General features: G+C 38.2%; 2 protein-coding genes across 5 annotated transcripts in view; both read left to right on the forward strand.

The window, feature by feature from the left end:
- Positions 1 to 5,396, forward strand: part of rassf3 (Ras association domain family member 3) — a 72,679-nt gene extending 67,283 nt beyond the window's left edge. For all 3 annotated transcript variants that reach the window (XM_019346772.2, XM_019346773.2, XM_003448103.5), the window contains 2 exons: positions 688 to 803; positions 947 to 5,396. In XM_019346772.2, coding sequence (XP_019202317.1) covers positions 688 to 803; positions 947 to 1,096 — 266 coding nt within the window. In that variant the 3' untranslated portion in view covers positions 1,097 to 5,396. The remainder of the gene's footprint in view (positions 1 to 687; positions 804 to 946) is intronic.
- Positions 5,397 to 7,698: 2,302 nt separating this feature from the next.
- Positions 7,699 to 17,019, forward strand: zgc:194209 (adipocyte plasma membrane-associated protein). Of its 2 annotated transcripts, XM_019346774.2 has the most exons (10): positions 9,801 to 9,976; positions 10,713 to 10,871; positions 11,123 to 11,212; positions 11,633 to 11,754; positions 11,831 to 11,932; positions 12,631 to 12,783; positions 12,862 to 12,977; positions 14,167 to 14,327; positions 14,472 to 14,667; positions 16,546 to 17,019. In XM_019346774.2, exons 3-10 carry the CDS (start codon positions 11,124 to 11,126, stop codon positions 16,753 to 16,755), a joined length of 1,149 nt encoding a protein of 382 aa, XP_019202319.1. In that variant the 5' UTR covers positions 9,801 to 9,976; positions 10,713 to 10,871; position 11,123; the 3' UTR covers positions 16,756 to 17,019. The 2 variants fall into 2 exon arrangements, with proteins under 2 accessions (XP_003448152.1, XP_019202319.1); XM_003448104.4 differs by lacking the exons at positions 9,801 to 9,976; positions 10,713 to 10,871 and adding an exon at positions 7,699 to 7,818.
- Positions 17,020 to 17,633: the final 614 nt, after the last annotated feature.

The following is a 17,633-nucleotide window of genomic DNA, read 5'->3' on the forward strand; positions in this document are numbered from 1 at the left end:
AGTCCTTTGAGACTATGTTAACGAGCAGGGTAACTGGTATGCCAGTGAGGGTGCAATATTGCAATATTTTCCTAACCCTAACTAAGTAGTTTTAAAACACAAAGTGCCCAAAAGGAGTAGGAACCAGAGTTTCCTGGCTGTTAACCCAAGAAATTATGTCCCCAGCACTCTCCAACCTCCTTACGAGGTCTTTGCGTCTTTGTTAAACATGAGCATTACTTTTGGGACCAGAGGGTTAAAGGGCACCTTGCAGAAGGAACACTACAAAGTGTCACTGGGCTGAGAACACATTGATGAAGCAGGAGGTCTGTAAATGAATATATACACTACCCTGACATCCTAATTACACTGTAAGCCCTGAAAAATAGGCTTTTGTCCTCGGATGCTAAGTCAGCAGACAAACCGATTTCAGATTGAGGTCTGGAAATATGTGAATGTCAGAATAATCAAGCCTCTAGCACCTTCTACATCTTTTGCAGATGTAAATACGTTACTGGCTTTAACAGAATCTGTCCCTCACTGTCTGTTCCTGTAAACTACTGCATGGTAATATGGCGCTCCAATCCTTTCATCCTTTGCCAAATCCGTTTATATGTGCACAGAGGAACAGCTGCCTGTGGTTTCATGCAGCGTGCATACTTTACAGACTAATTAAATCTGTTTTGTGTGTGTGTGTGTGGTTTGCAGTTTATACATGCAAGTTGGCGGATGCTGAGAAGCCGTTGTTTCTTCGCCTGGTGGCGGGACCCGACCCAGACCTGCTCAGCTTTGTCCTGAAAGAACAGCAGACGGGAGAAGTCATGGTAACACTGATTATCACCACATTTCAGCTTTATTGACATCTTCCTGGCCTCTGTGCTCGTTCGTCCATAGACATATACTTTATCAATTAAAAAGGAAAAAACAGAAAACTGAGCGAAGTGTTCTTGCTTGCTTTTCTCCTCAGTGGGATGCCTTCTCCATCCCTGAGCTGAAAAACTTCCTGCGGATCCTCGAAAAGGAGGAACAGGAGCAGAAGGACGCAGTAATTCGCCGCTATGAAACCTACCGGCAGAGACTGCAGGAGGCACTGCTGGAGGTCAGGGGGCCTTCTTAAGAGGATATAACCTCCTTTAAAAAGGACTACTGCCCCCTAGAGGGACGAAGGGGATGTTTTGTTTTGTTTTTCATTTTTAATCTCCTGGTGTACATTTTGATGGAGGGAGGGATGTGAACACAGAATCAGGAGAGAGGATCCAGCACCTGGAAGAAGGGATAATAAAGGATGACAAGAGGACAGAAAAAAGAGACTGCAAATAAAAAAGACGAACAGACAGAATTTGGGTTGCTGGATTCAAGATTTCAAACTGCTTCCCGCTCGGCTCCGTCTGCCTGCAAACACCAAAGATTCACTCACTGTGCCATATCCGTTCATCCTCTCCACTGTTCGCCGTCCATCCCTCTCTTCTTCTTCTTCTCTCACTCTGTCCTGCTGTCACATAATTTATGCAGTTCATCCTTTTTGTTTCCCTCACCTTTTTATCCTTTGAACTTGTGAAAGACTCAAGGCCATATGTTGAATTATTTTTATTTAATTTGTTTGTTTTAAAGGTCTGTACATATTTTTTTTTCTTAATTTATATGGGTGAAGCTTTTTATTGTTTTTTGTTTTTCTTTTTAAAACAAAGTCTTATTTTTGTTTTATTGTAGAGAGGCGGAGCAACAATCTGCTTGTTGACACAGATGCTGAGAATAGTTTTTTCAGACTTCAACAGGACACAGAAAATCCAAGCATCAGAACATGAAAGACCAATATTTAAAAAAAATTATCAGCTTGGAAGGTCTAAACAGGCCCAGAGGCTGCAGTTGCATATATATGATAATAGTTTGGGATAAATTGGAGAGGAACTGGAAAGTCTGAAGTTTGCAAATATGTGTGAAGTGATAAAAGAAGCTGGCATGGATATGTATGGAGTCTGAAGTGTGCCAGAAAAATTACAGATTTACTTTTTAAAATATTTGCAAGCAACACTTCATTTACTTAATTTTAGAAACTGCTATAGGCTTTCTATTTTTTAAATAACACCTTTATTCTATTGGCAGGATCATTTTTATTTACCGTGCAAACTTTTATGAAAATAACTGCACTTTTCTAGTGATTTTTCCACCACGAGAAAACTTTAAACTTGGACAAGTTGAGTCTAAAAGGTGTTGATATATCATAAAATGGAGTTATTTTAACCCACAGTAGTTGTCAAATGTAAAAGTAAATACAGCTTCCAATAATAATAGCACTAATTACAAAGAATGAAAATGGATTGTAGTTATTCGGGATGTATCAGTTCCAAAAACATGTCCAATCAAAATATATGAATCTGAGAAGAAATTCTTCTTATATTTGTTATCCATTTATATGGAATTTAATTATCTGTTCATGCTTTTGGCACATTTAGGACTCCATAAAAGCCAGCCTGAGATTGTTTACATGAAAGGAAGGAGAAATGAAAGGTGATGTGACAGAAAACAGATGCAGGAACTCTAGAGAGATTTTTGTAGTAGTTTAGTTTTGGTTGCAGTTTGTGAAAAAAACGCTGTTTGTTTTTTCATGTGGAGTGAAGATGAACTGGTGGGATCTGAAGCCTTTGTGTTTTTTCCACCACCAGCAGAGTTTGGTGAAGCATGAGCTGAATAGACTGAAGCAAACTGCTTGAACTTTGACCCCCCATGTGGTCAGAGGAAGGAGTGTGGAGATTTGACAGGTTTCTGGAAGTTGACTGAGTGGTTCAGAGGAAGTAGAAAAGAAACATTAGATGCAGGAAAGAAAAAAAACTAGGGGAAGATAAATGGCATGAGGAGCTAATACATGGGAAAGACTGTCATACAAGCAGTGTGACCGTGGACAGTGACGGGGGTTTCCTCCAACCGCAAGTCACTTTGATTAACTGCTTGTTCACTTTTTGCATTATGTGAGCTCCTCGAATCCATGAGTGCAAGAAAAGGAGGTCTGTGAGTGCTGATAGCTGCTGAGACCAGGGAGGAAAAACAGCGGCATTGTGTGCGTTTCAACCCGTCTGTCAGCAGGCATTCATTTAAAACGCAACTTTTTGATACGCTTATCTTGAACTAAAATGTGCAGCCTTGACCTCATAAACCTCTCCTAAGGATAAAATAAGAGTGGGACACAAATCAAGGCACGCAGGACTGTAGTAAACATGAGGGTTTAAAGGCAGAAAAACTAAAGAAATGCATCAGAGTGCAAAAGACGGCTCAAAGAGAAAAGGTTTTCTTAATAAAAGGCCATTAAAACCTTTGATATATATGCAATATTTTCTGTGGTGATGTAATTTATCATTTAAAAGTCAAAGAGGCTTTTTCTTGTTTGCTTGGAATATTTTTGGGGGGCAATTTTGAAGAAAACAGTCAATAATCTGGACAAATAAGTCAAAACATTCATGTTCATTGCATTTTATCTTTATGTGTTGCAAAATGCTGTTTGCTGTTTGAGCTGCAGGTACTAAATGATGTCAAACTGAGGGTGCTGCAGGGCGTTTCTGTAGGAGACTGTCGCCATCTAGTGGTCAAACACGCCAACTGTTCTCTTGCTTCTGTGTCAAACTTGATTTATCTTATAGATTTATTTTGTTTTTGTTTTTTTTTTATAACCAAAGATATTTTTGTGTTGTTGCCTGGAGCAAAACATCTATTAGGGGCCTCATCCCATCAGAGGGAAAAACATACAGTATATATAGTGTAGAGGTTTTATTTAAAGGGGTTTTAACCCCAGTTCCTTCTACTATTAAACACTGGGTTATTTTTATGGAAGCAAAAAAGGGCCTTTAGAATTTAAATGAACTAGTTTTATATATAATCTCTGGGTTATCATGGGCAAGAGTCCAGCATTATAAACTTTCAAACGCTGGGTTTAAAAGAGGAGAAGGCCCACTGGAATATATTGGGAAATGTTGGATTATGGGAAATGTAATAGCCACTGTTTTTGGAGCATTTCTTGGTAAAAGTTGGAACATCCTGACCATTTTCTTCCTGACCATTTTTTATTCCTTTTTTAGTGTCTTGTAGAAATTCCCAACTTTTATGTAATTTCCAAAGAGAAAACTCATTTAATAACTTAATGGTTACATGTAAATACAAGAAATTTAAACTTGGTCTTTTTAAATGCTTAATTTTCAGTATGTCATTTGAAAACTTTGAGTATATAATTTTAATTATTGGTGGTTTTACTTTTTCAAAGTTAACAAATTCAGAAAACTCAAAAACAAAATACAATTAATTTGGCCCTCTTTTGCTTCCATACATTATAGTTGAAAGTGATGCGAAAGTCTGAATGGAAACAGTAACTGAATCTTGAAGCCATGTTGTTGTTTTTTGTGTATCTCATAAACAACTCTAGCTGTTAAAACACATCATCCCAGACTAGTTGCATCAAATTAAATTTTTTGGGCACTTTAACTTTGAATTCAGGGAAAACGGGTTTTTAAAATTTAATTTTTTCTCCTGTGTACCGCGATCACACGCTCTACTTTATCTTAACATCTAACACACTACAATCTTATTATTCTTTTTTTCTGTTTTAGCTGATGAAAGTATAGTGTGGCAGAAGTCGGCGATTGTGAGGTCATTTAATAAGTTTTGGTCTCAGTGAGCTTCCGTATGATTTTGCTCAGAGTTGGCTGTGAAATAGTTTGCTTACTGTAAACAATCCTGGGCTGTTCAACATTAAAAGCATGCGTTATTTTAGATAAAACAGCAGTCGGACAGCATCTGGAAACTAGTTTTCAGATGCCGTTTACCTGCTGCTGATAGAAATTAGGATTGCTGAAGAATTATATGTCATGGAAAGCTTTTTGGGCCAGTAGTGTTCATGTATGAAGATCAGATATGATACCTTGTATGTATTCAGAGATGTTGTTTTTAAGGCTGTTCAAACATACCTAGAGTCTGATAGCGTGCAAACCATTGGCTCCTTAGTCTTAATTGAAATATTCTTATACTTTCTGTCATTTTACACTATTTAAACCTGTTTTCCTTGATAGCGTATGTTTTATTTCTTTAGATGTTGCTGAAATTTGACTATTGCTCTGATTTTTAGGCTAATTGGGATTAATTCTTTATAAAAACATCACAAAATCATCTTTTCAAGCCTGTCAAATGTTAATATTTTTACGCTTCCTGCGTATTTAAGAGCTTTCAGCCTTCCCTCTGCTTTTCTTTGAAACTAGCTTCACATTTACACTTTTAGTATTTGTTTTGTCCCCAAACTGGATATAAATTAGGGTGTGTTATATAGGATAATATAGTGTAAAATGACAGCTCAGAAAACATTCACGAACTTTACATGTAAGAATATGTATTACTTCATTGTTTCAAATATTTAAATCTTGTTCTTTAAAGAAAAAAAAGAAAAGCATCTCCCAAAGTAGCTTTTTTAGAGCATTGAAGCCTTTAGTCTTTTACTCTTAAAAGTGTTCAAAAATATCTTTTTTGACCATGTATTGGGATTGGAAGCTCCAGAAAAGCTACTAAATGATACCTGGGTTGATGGTGTTTTTTTTTGTTTGTTTGTTTTTTTGTGAACTAAATTCGTTCACAAGCTTAATTTTCTGAGCAGTTTTGACGCTTCTCGGATTTGTGCGCTCGGGTCTCTGGTTTGAACATCCACAAACTGTTGTGTTAAATGCCAAAGATCTGTGTTGTTGAAGCTCTTCCTGATTTTTTTTTCCCAGTGATGCTGTTTTTGTTGTTGTTGTTGTTCACCCAGACTCGCTATAGAGAAGCTATACACCTTTTCAGGTTTATGATGAGCTTGAAAACACAAAGCTAACTCTATTGTTCTACACTTGAGTTCAAAAAAATTAAAAGGGTTTTCTGGGTAAAAGTTTCAGATCTGAGCTGCAGTTGGAGCTCGGTCTGAAATGTCCCAATCTCTGTGCCTTTGTACAGTTCAACAAACCTGAAGGAGAGGCTGAAGGTCTCATCGTGTTCTCTCTCCGTAGGCTGAGGCGGGTTTATTTTTGTAGGTGGTTTCAATCGTTACCAAATGTGGCCTTTCCTCACGGCAAGGCGGGCTTCATCTATTAAAGGTGAAATTATAAAAGAAACTTAAAGGGTTATGTGTTTTCTGTCTTCTGTTTCACTTGTTTACTCATTATTTTACTCAGTTTTACCAAGAATGTGACCCCATTTCTTTTGAATTATCTGAGTGTACCTACTTGCTTTTCAAGTGGTCTCACATCAAACTTTTTATTTACAAATAAGCGATGTTGTTCAGGGCTGTGAAAACGTATTTGTCTGCTTCCTGATTTCTTAGGGGTTTATTTTATTTTATTTTATTTTATTTTTTGCATATTTGTCACACTTAAATGTTTTAGATCATAAAACAAATTTTAATATTAAACAAAGCTTAACGAAGGAACTTGGAAAGCTCCTTTTGTCTCGTCAGTCGACAGAATATTTTCCCAAAAGAATCCCCAAGGTGTTATTTGATAAATGTGAGATTAGCCTTTGTGTTTCTTTTGGTCAGCAGTGGCTTTCTCCTTGGACTCTCCCATGGATGCCACTTTTGCCCAGTCTCTTTTTAAAAAATTTTTTTTTTTATTGTTGAATCATGAACTCTGACCTTAACCGAGACAGGTTAAGGCCTGCAGTTCTTTAAATGTTGTTCTGGGTTCTTTTGTGACCTCCTGGATGAGTTGTCGCTGGGCTGTTGGAGTAATTTAGGGTAGGGCGGTCATTCTGGAAAGGTTCACCACTGTTCCATGTTTTCTCCATTCATGGATAACTGCTCTCTTTGGTTTACTGGAGTCCCAAAGCCTTAGAAATTGGCGTGATGTGTTGCTTTTTGAGATAATTTAGTGTACTTCAATTTGTCTCACAGGATCTATTTAAGTGATTGTTTGATTCAACAGGTCTGGTAGTAATCAGATGGTGAAATTGAATTTAGCTTTCCAAAAAATGTGAATAATCACAGTTAATTCATGATTTAACAAAAAGGGGCAATTACTTTTTCATATACGCTGGTTTGGATAACTTTTTTCTCTTAATAAATGAAATGATGATTATTAAAATTGCATTTTATTTTTCTTGAGATATCTTTGTTTAATATTAAACAGGATTTTGATAATCCAAAACATGCAAATGTGACAAATATGCAAAAGCTAAGTTATCATGTAGGGGGCAAATACCTTTTCAAACAGTACCTTTTTACTCGTGGACAGAGAAGACTCGGCCAACAGTACTCTGTTTAATAATCTATTTATCTTTAATCTGGACCAATATGGGATTATCTGTGGTTACCAGAGGTATCTGCTGTGTTTTAACTGTTCAGAGATGGGATGTTTTCACGTGTACTTTCTGGCAGCAATGCAGCAGCTCCTCCTCTCGTCCTCTGTTTGACCCCAACTCAAATAACCTCACATAAATGTGGGAGTCCCTCTTTCGAACGCTCAACCTCGTGTATGAAGTTGTCAGGAAAAATACGGGAGTAACGTCAATACCGCTTTCAAAATAAAAACTGAACAAGTGTGTTTATATTTTGTAAATCAATCAATTTTTGGAAAAATATCCTCAATCAAAATGTTATACTAACTTAAATGACGTTAAAGTCTTTGACGGTAAATTTTGGGGTTTGTAATTCTTTGCACTGAATTTCTCTTAAGTAAAGACATAAATAGATTCCAAAACATACGTCGATGAGGCTTTTATTTTGAAACCGGATAAGTTCCTGTACATTTCGGTCGTCTTGACGTTACCGCTTCGCCTCCGCTTGATACGGAGGCTTTGATCCAGCAGACGGAGGAGTCGCGCGCTCAGAAGTTCAGTCATGTAAGTTTGATACTTTGTTTCATTTTTAGCTCGCGCTCATCCAAAACAGTCACCAATACACCGAACGCAAGCATAAAGTGAACGTTCTCTGTGAACCCTGTGCCAGATTGCGCTTAACAAAATGTGTAAATTAATTTAATCTGCTCTATTTTAAGAAAATAACAACTTGAAAAAAACGAATTCAATAGTTTGTTGGACTTACTAGGCTCTGGACTACATTTCGGCTTCGATTACACACTTATAAAAGGTTTTTATTTCCAGTGATTCATGTTACCAAACGCACGCATGACCAGCAAGTGTGAATGTTTTCTTTGCACTCTACAAACCTCCCGTCAAACAATGTGGCTTTACTTTTTCCCTGCTTTATCCTAAAAGATTGAAAGCGAGTTAAAGACTTTTTTATGACCCACTAAGAAAAAAAAAAAAAAAAACCTTCTCGGGTGTAGCAGGTTTGATTGTTATGGTTTTCAGTTGATCGTGAGCTTCCACTGGGCAGAACAAATGGTCTGAATACATAATACATGGTGGTGAAAGTTGAACCTTAACGCACCGTTGCAACCAGATAACGCTTCATTACCTAAGGATACAGGGGTTACAAACATGCGGTCCGGGAACATGCTGGGGTTTAACATACTGAAGGAGAAAATATATTTTTATTTATTTATCAAATTTCCAGAAATAAGAGGAAAATTAATAACAATTTGCTAAGTAAGATAAGACTCACTCTTTGCCTCAATATGTGGTCCAGCCATGGTTACATGTCTGTCAGCCTGCAGAGGCTCATGTTGACTCTGTATTAAACGCGGAAAAACCTAGACAGGCTGTTGTAATCACATGTATTTTCCTTAAAGACATCTCGGACTGTTCCTGACCTGCTTTGTAAATGTTTGGCTTATTAAATAAGAACAAAAATAGCAAGAAGTAAAACTTTGTTATGTTATCTGGCATTTTTTAAGGAAGTAAGATAACCCTGTCTTGCACTCAGGCTTATTTTCTTTAGGTGAACAACTAAAGAATGTACCTTTTTACACTTAAAGGCACTTACTGAAAATTCATATGATTAAAAATAATTTAAAGTCTTACAGAATTAACTAAAGCAATCAACAGTGTCCAAAACATCTATATATTGTGTTGAAGAGAAATCAACAGAAGTCCAACTAGGGCCAGGCTGTACTTTTGTGTAATACCAGTTTGTACCAGAAGGTGGTGCAGTGAGTCAGCATAAACTTTATTTTAAAGGGCATATTTTACAATAGCGGCCTCGTAAAAATTGAAGCCTATCAAATAAAGGAATATCTAAAAAAGGTTGGGGAAAGTTTGTTTCATTTATGTGTGCTTTTTAAATAAAGTTTTTCTACAGTGTTTTTTATTGATTTGACCCACTTGAGATGGGCTGATGAATTAAAACGAGTTTGACACTGTTGATCCAGAATCTGTGCTGGCTCAAGCTTTCTGCATGTCAACCTGTCCCCGGAGCACAGCAGTCACCTTGCTAAGCTGATTAATTAATCATTTTTATGTGCTGCATTCAGGGACCACTGTTCTTATCACCAGGACTAAACCCTTTTGTTAGTTAGTAAACTACTTAGACCTGATTCTGCTACTTTACCAACTAACAAATACCAGCAAAAAAGAAATAACAAAATATATATATAATGGGAAATCATTTTAACAAACTCACAAACTCAAAGCCTCCTGACTTTTTATTTATTGATACGGGGCAGGAGAATGTGCAGAACAGGTTATTAAATGTAGCCTCTACATTTAAGGAGGTTAGCTGGAAATCCAGCAATCTGTTGCACAACTGTTCCCCAGAGCTCACTCTTTGGGATTTCTCTCATTCCTACAAAGCTGTCACAACTGCAAAATGTCACATTTTTTCCACTTGACACTCAAATGCCACGTCTGAGTTTCTGACTGATTAACATCACCTGATGTGAGGAAACAAAAAAACCTCCACAGTGTTTCCTTTATGTTCAAAGGAATCAGAGGAGCTTGATGTAATCAACACGAAGCCAAAGTACACTCTGAGCACTCATTAACTGCAGGTCCTGTAGCATAACCATAGGATGTGTTAACAAAGGCGGCTTGTTGTGCTTCATATTTGAGCTGAAATGTGCGTCTTGTCCAGTCGATATTGAGCGGGAAGCGACATTCAGTGAGTGCCTGGAGGCTCGACACAAAGGAAGTTTTAAGCTTTGCAGTTTTCCTGAATACTGGTGAACTTTTGTGTAACAGGTTGTACATTTTTCTGAATTGGCTTGAAGAAGAAATGGTTTTGTTTATTTAAAAAAAAAAGTCACTCAATTGTCAGTTGAAGACAATTAATCAGATTTATTTTATTTTTCTTTACTTTATTGTAAATAGCTTGTAGTTTTATTCTATTTATTGTTTCGTATTTTATTTTTCTCCAGAATTATTTTATACACTTATTGGAGATTATTGTTTTATTAAAAAAATTGTTGTTTTATTACTTTGTGTTAGGACTGACTGGATGCACATTTCTGCATTGAATGCTGTGTTAGTAGTGTTGTGCTATAATGCAGCTGCAGCTTCCTATAAGTTGCAAACATGGATAGAAATCATCATCAGAAATATAATTATCACACATTTTGTAGAAAAATCGTGATGGAATTTTAGCTGCACGAATGCTACACAAATAAAGTTTTTAGTTAACTTGTTCTAAATCTCCTGTGGATGTTAACATTTCTACTGTGGCTTATGCTCAAAATTATCTACACATGCAAAATGTCTCATTATGGGGAGATTTTAATCATGTACATCTCAGCTGTGTCCATGAAGCTGCCTGAAAGCATGAAATGTCCTAATAGTGGACGACCTCTAATTGTATTTTTTTTCCCTTCTGGCTCCTTCATGGTTAATAAATCTGTCAGAGGAGATGAGGAGGAGGAGCGTGTGTGGAGCTGCTGACTGAAGTCACAACATTGTTTGTGGTGGAGATAATCATGTTGAACACGAGTCATGTTTTGGCATTAAAAGGTCACTGCTGGAAAAACGCGTTATCGTGCTGGAACTCCCCGAAATTCACATCTGTAGGCATCCAAAGTTCATAGTAACTGTCTCTTTTATGGATACTTCTTGTTTTTTTATGAGTTGTGCCAAAGTGTTCACTGTAAAAGTTCAGTACATTTAAAACATCTGTGGTCAATAGACCAGTAAAAAACACCAAAATGTCAAAGAGTAGTGGAAATATTTGGTACTGTTGCCACAAATAGTTTGCGGCTGCGTTATGACTTCATGAATTTTGTAATATCCAGTGCTGTTTCTTTCCTGTCTCGCTCAGAATGGGAAGGCGATCTCTGTTAGTGGCTCTCCTGGCTGTCGCTGTTGGAGTTTACCTGCTGCCGTCTCCCATCGACCCCAAACCACACGTGTAAGTATTCACACTTTCAGCTGGAGTCCCTCCAATGTGACTGCGGGGCGGTTTAGGCCCGCAAACATTGATTATAGTGGAAAGTGCAGCAGATACAGTTAACAGCCTTTTAAAAGCGGATACAAGAACCAAACTGCTGTTTTACAAGCAAAGTTAAACCACTGGATCAGATGTGCATGAGGAGAAGAGTTTACGGGCTGCCAGTCAAAGTCAGATTGCATTTTTATGTTTTAATTCAATCAAAATGCTTTTTGCCTCTGTATATATAGAGAGTAGCTTTCGTAAAACAGTGTATTTATATTTTTTCTTTTATTTAATGTTCAAGAACTATTATAATAGCTCATAACACAAAGTTCATTTAGCTCGGTGCTGCTGTTCAGTTTTCCTGAAGGTATCGTTACCCACGGTTTGTTTCCCCAGACTGAAGGGGCCACCTCCGGCTCTGGAGGGTCCGCTGGCTGTCAACACCCGTCTGCAGAAGGGTCGCAGGCTGTTCACTGGGAAACTACACGGACCAGAATCCTTCACTGCTGATGAGCATGGTGAGAGAGTTTATTTTTTCCCTTCTTTCTTATTTCTGTGTGAAGACATCTAAGTGCAATGGAGTGTGTGTTTCAGGTAATGTGTACACGGGCACAGTGGACGGGAAGCTGTGGAGAATCGGTCCTGACGACAGCCTGACCTTCATCACTCAGATGGGACAAAATCTACCAGAATGCGGTTGGTGTTTGTTCAGGGATGACTGCTTCCTTCCTCACTTTCCTCCTAACTTTTTGTGGTCTTCATAACTTTACAGTGTAGCTGTTGTAACCTGTGACATTATGTCCTTCGAATCAGCAGTTCATCTTTTTTAAATAGTATGAAGATAAAAGCTGGCATTTAATAGCTGACTTCTCATGACTTTTAAAGTTAAATTTTAACTTTGAGTATCAGAGGGCTAATAGAAGCTCTTATGTCTAAGGGGACAGTCAAAGTAGCTCAGTGCTTCATTTGGTTAGAAGAAAATTAGATGATAATGAACTTTGGCAGTTAACAAGGATTCATTTACCTCAGTGGAAATAACCCAAACCAGATGACTCGCTGCATTTAGCTACAACAACACTGGGAAAAATGTCATTTGCAGCACACATGAAACCTGAATATTTAAGGTGTCTGATTGAATTATTCAGTAAACCTTTATTTATAATTTTAGGTTTATTTTTTCACAATTTGCTCTGAGTATTTAAAAGCGCATATGAGACTAATGGAAATCTTTAAGTCGATTTTTGCGTGTCAAAAAGACACAAAAATGAAAACAGTGTGTATAATTAACCCTGTTCCATCGTGCTGTCAGCTCAGTCTATGTCAACAGATCTGTATCCTTAACCTTAAGAAAAACATTGAATGTTTTCACAGCACCACATGTTGTGTGTCTGCAGGTAGCAGTACAGACTATGAACCTGTGTGCGGTCGGCCTCATGGCATCCGTTTGGATCGTCACGGTCAGCTGATCGTTGCTGACTCTTACTTCGGGCTTCACAGCGTGGATCCCAAAACCAGAGAAAAGACTTTACTGCTGGCTAATTCAGAGGGTACAGAGTGTGCTAGTTGTGCTCCACATGCTGTATGAATCCCTTTAAGACCAGTAAAGTCATTCTGTTTGTCCTCAGGAGCTGATGGCGTTCCCTTTGCCTTTTTAAACGGGCTTGAGATTTCCTCCCAAACTGGAATAATCTATTTCACGGACTCCTCCAGTCGCTGGGGACGCAGGCACGTCAAACTGGAGGTGAGAAGGAGGTCTGGGCTTTAAAATAATAATCCAAACACAACTTTTACTGTAGATTTGCACAAAGAAGATTTGGAAAAAAAGGTGGGCAGCAGCTCTGGTCTTCTAATAGATCACAAAAAGGACTGCTGATGCAAGCAAGCGCCATTGAGGATTGTTTTTTTTTTTTTTTTTCAGCGTCGCTTGGTAACCACGGCACTCAAAAACACAAGAGGACACTTAAGCTAGTTCTTTGTCCCAGTCCATCTGGCCAATTTGCCAAAAAAAGGAACCAACAAGAGTCCACTCAGCCTTCTGGTGAGGCTTCAGGAAGCACTTTAAAATCTGATTAACTTCTCACAGTAAAGATGCAAATTAGAAATATGATTTCCTGGTTCACCGTGGCAGTCACCATGGCTGCCTGAGGGATGACCATGTTTTATTTGATGTGGAAGCTCAGAAACATTGGAGTTTGGGTGGTAGATAGTGAGAACCCTTTTAACATAAGGTGGAACCTTTACTGTTCAAAACAGAGCTGATGTATTCTCTCGTGAGCATTATTACGGTCATTAAATATCACTCTCTGGATAAGGGAGTTATAACACAAACAGAATCCACCCTCTCTGTGTAATCTTGCCCTCAGGAAATGTAATGAAATAATGTAACAAAACCATTTTTCAAAATGTTTTTCATAAGCTACTCTGGCTCGCTCGGTTTTGTCTTTCAGCTACTTTGGTGCACAAAAACAAAACTGAGTATCACAGGAGGAAGCCAGCAGGCTAACGGCCATTGAATGTCTTTCTCTGATTACCTCATTCCCCAGCTACATTGATTCTAACCTACAATGGTCAGATATGGACAATGTCAAACATAGTTTTGATTATTTAGTTACATTTTATTTATATAACACCAAATAAGAACAACAGTTGCCTCAAGGTACTTTTTATTGTAATCTGTTCAAATAAGCCAATTGAAGTGAATCAGGCAAAGAAACAAATGTAGTTTTTTGTGTATTTTAGGTGGTAATTCAACAAAACAGAGCAACGATAAAAAGAGATCTATACTAATGCAAAGCTCACCTTAAACTGAGTTTATGTAAACTAAAGAGATAAACAGGAGCTTTATATAAATGGTGTTTGGATACATTAAATACAAAGCTGTACAAAATCAAGCTAAACCGTTCAAACTGAACAATTCAGATTTTTTTCAGGTGATTGAGCTGAACAGCCTTGGCCGTCTTCTCTCCTACAATCCCAAGTCAGGAAGCGTGACTGTGCTTCTGGATTCTCTCTACATGCCAAACGGCATCGTCCTGTCACCTGACGAAGACTTCCTGCTACTGGCGGAAACCAGCATTGGACGTATACTGAGGTTTGGATTGATTAGAGGATATTATACAAAGTTGCATTCATTTTCTGGAGGCTAAACTAAGCTTTTCCCTTAAAATGCACTTTTTTTCCCCCAAAGGGAAGAAAACTCAAATCAAATCAAGAAAAATGTTTTGTTGTATATCAGGTATTGGTTAAAAGGCCCGAAATCTGGTACCAAGGAGGTCATCATGGACAACATGATTGGTTATCCCGACAACATCCGACTCAGTGACCATGGTACATTCCTGGTTGGCATAACAACACCTCGCTTTCGGAAGTTCATGCCACCTTTTCTGGATATGATTGCTCCGTACCCAGTGGTCAAACGCTTCCTGGCCAAGGTCAGTGAGTTTTGATTATGAGGATAATGAGCTGATGGGTGATAAGAAAAAAAATGTGAGTCAAACTTTTATTTAATTTGATTGAGGTGCAGCTATCAACACAAAAACCTGGATGAAATCAGCACTTATCTGAGATCTTACAGGCTGTTTTAAAACTAAAGCAGATCCCTTTTAGTTGCCAATAATCACACAAGTTAAAGATTATTTAAGATGTAAATACACAGAAAAAAAAGTCTGTGGTTTCTGCAAATAAGCAACCAGTTAAAATATTGTTTGGCTGGAATTGCAAAATGACTTCAGTTCCCCAAAGCAACAATAAAGTTTGGAATTTTGTGCTGTAAAGTAACAAATAAGCTGTTAGTAACTGGGACATCTTTTGTAATATTTTAGTTTATTGAGAAGGAAGCTCAGTGCAGATTAATTAATAATGAAAGAAGGTATTAGCTGCTTCCCAACTTAAGTTCAGAGGTTCTGTATAGAAGCAGTGTAGTTTCATCTATTTTCCCATAATGCATCTGGTCTCTGTGATTCTCAGTTATTTATAGTGTGGTCAAGCTTTGTTCCTGACTGAATGGTGACGAGACAGTGTGAAATCTAACAGGACAGGGTCAGGACCTTTTTAGCTGGACACACACAGACACTAAATACACTGCTCCGACACACGCAGACACACTTGAATGAATTCATCCCAGGACACACATCTGAACTGTTGCTGAACTGCTTCAAGGGTGAAAATTAAATCAAAGACATGGCAACAAAAGAAATGGTTCAGTTCAGACACGGTTTGGTCTCCCAGGAAAATAAAAACTCGCGGCAAAAAGGAAGTTTATAAGCTTTTAGCACGGTGGACATTGATACCAAACTGCTGACGCCACCACTTTCATATCTCAATTTTAGTCTGAATGAAAGAAAACACTGACACGTCTTTGTCTAATGTTGTTTCCTGCCACTCCCTGCAGCCTGACACCATCTCCAGTTATAGTTCCACATTTATGCAAAGCTAAGTCAAACAAAGACATTACTCCATGCAAAGATCTTTAAAAAAGGGAACAGGAAGTATTAATGTCTTTCTTTTTTTCTCCTCTCCCTAATCATTATTTCGTGTCCTGTGTTGTTAGTAGCTGTGAGCCTCGGATCTGGTCGTTACATAAGACAAAATGAGACCAGAGATCACATTAATATGTGTATCCCTGTATTAACAAACATGCCATATTGGCTCAATTTTTTTTTTCTTATCATTGTTGTGAGGAGACCATAAATACCATTTGCATTTTCTGTTGTACAGTTCATTTGCTGTTATGGAGTTCTTGTTATGGATACAAAGTGTCTTTTTTTGTTTCAAAATAGCTGATAACTATTTGCTGATAGCTGCAAACATGTCCAAAAAATATAATTGTATAAAGTTGTTCTATATACTGTGTAACTGTTAATATAGAGCGTTATTAAATTTATTGCTAATGCAATCATATGGCACATTGACTTCTGAGGAAATTTTAGATGGCACTCGCCATCAGAAAGGTTGCCTACCCCTGCATTAAGTCATTCTTTATGTCATGTGTGTCTTGTATTATTAGTTATTCACTAGGTTGATTATTGTAAATTCATAGATTTGTGTAGTCTGTAAGATGCACAAAAAGAGTCCAAATTGATGTCTTGAAATTGCTAATAGCAGTACTCCATTAAGCTTTCTTTGTCTACTATCATATGTAATAAAGTAAAGCAGGAAATTGGCACATTTAAAAGCCTTGAAATATCCTGTCCTGGCTATTGTTACCAAATTTTAGCTGTACATTATGAGTTAAGGCTATGTTGCTAAGTGCTAAAGTTATTTCACACTTTAGCACTAATAGTAAACATTCAATGTGTTTGTGTTTCCAGGTGGTTCCCCTGAACTGGTATAACATTCTGCTGCCACGCTACGCTCTGGTCCTGGAGCTGGGATTGGATGGCGAACTCATGGGAACGCTTCATGACCCGGAGGGCCGCCTCACGTGGGCCATCAGCGACGTCTTCCAGCACCGAGGGAGAACCTACCTGGGCAGCACCGACCTGCCGTTCCTTCCCATCTTGGAAGGTTGTGATAGCTGATGATGATGGATGACATATAAAGACTTTGTTTTATGTGGATGCAGGGTTCTTCACATTCACATTAGGACAACCACTAGTGTTTCCAGAGCAGTAAACTAAGAAAATATGATAACCTGAAGACATTTTAAGACACAGTGAATCTCGATCTACCCCTAAAAATAATGAATGTTGATCTTTTACCTCTAAATGGTAAATGGCCTGTATTTATATAGCGCTTTACTAGTCCCTAAGGACCCCAAAGCGCTTTACATATCCAGTCATCCACCCATTCACACACTGGTGATGGCAAGCTACATTGTAGCCACAGCCGCCCTGGGGCGCACTGACAGAGGCGAGGCTGCCGGACACTGGCGCCACCGGGCCCTCTGACCACCACCAGTAGGCAACGGGTGAAGTGTCTTGCCCAAGGACACAACGACCGAGACTGTCCAAGCCGGGGCTCCAACCGGCAACCTTCTGATTACAAGGCGAACTCCCAACTCTTGAGCCACAGTCGCCCCCTAAAGACATGTAGTGTCCAAAAAACAGAGGGCTACAGATGAATAAATCCCTAAAATACTGCTCAGTTTAAAGAAAGAACAATAATAATTATACTTCCTGTTAAAAGTGAGTTTTTCCTTCCCACTGTCGCCAAGTACTTGCTCTTGGGGCCATCTGATTGTTGTGGTTTTCTCGCAAATATTTTAGGGTGTTTACCTTACAATATAAAGTACCTTGAGGCAACTGTTGTTCTTATTTGGTGTTATATAAATAAAATGTAATTAAATGGTGAAATGGCCTGTATGGTAAATGGCCTGTATTTATATAGCGCTTTAACAGTCCCTAAGGACCCCAAAGCGCTTTACATATCCGGTCATCCACCCATTCACACACACATT

Source organism: Oreochromis niloticus, linkage group LG17 (assembly GCF_001858045.2).
Source record: "Oreochromis niloticus isolate F11D_XX linkage group LG17, O_niloticus_UMD_NMBU, whole genome shotgun sequence".
Classification (NCBI taxonomy): Eukaryota; Metazoa; Chordata; class Actinopteri; order Cichliformes; family Cichlidae; genus Oreochromis; species Oreochromis niloticus.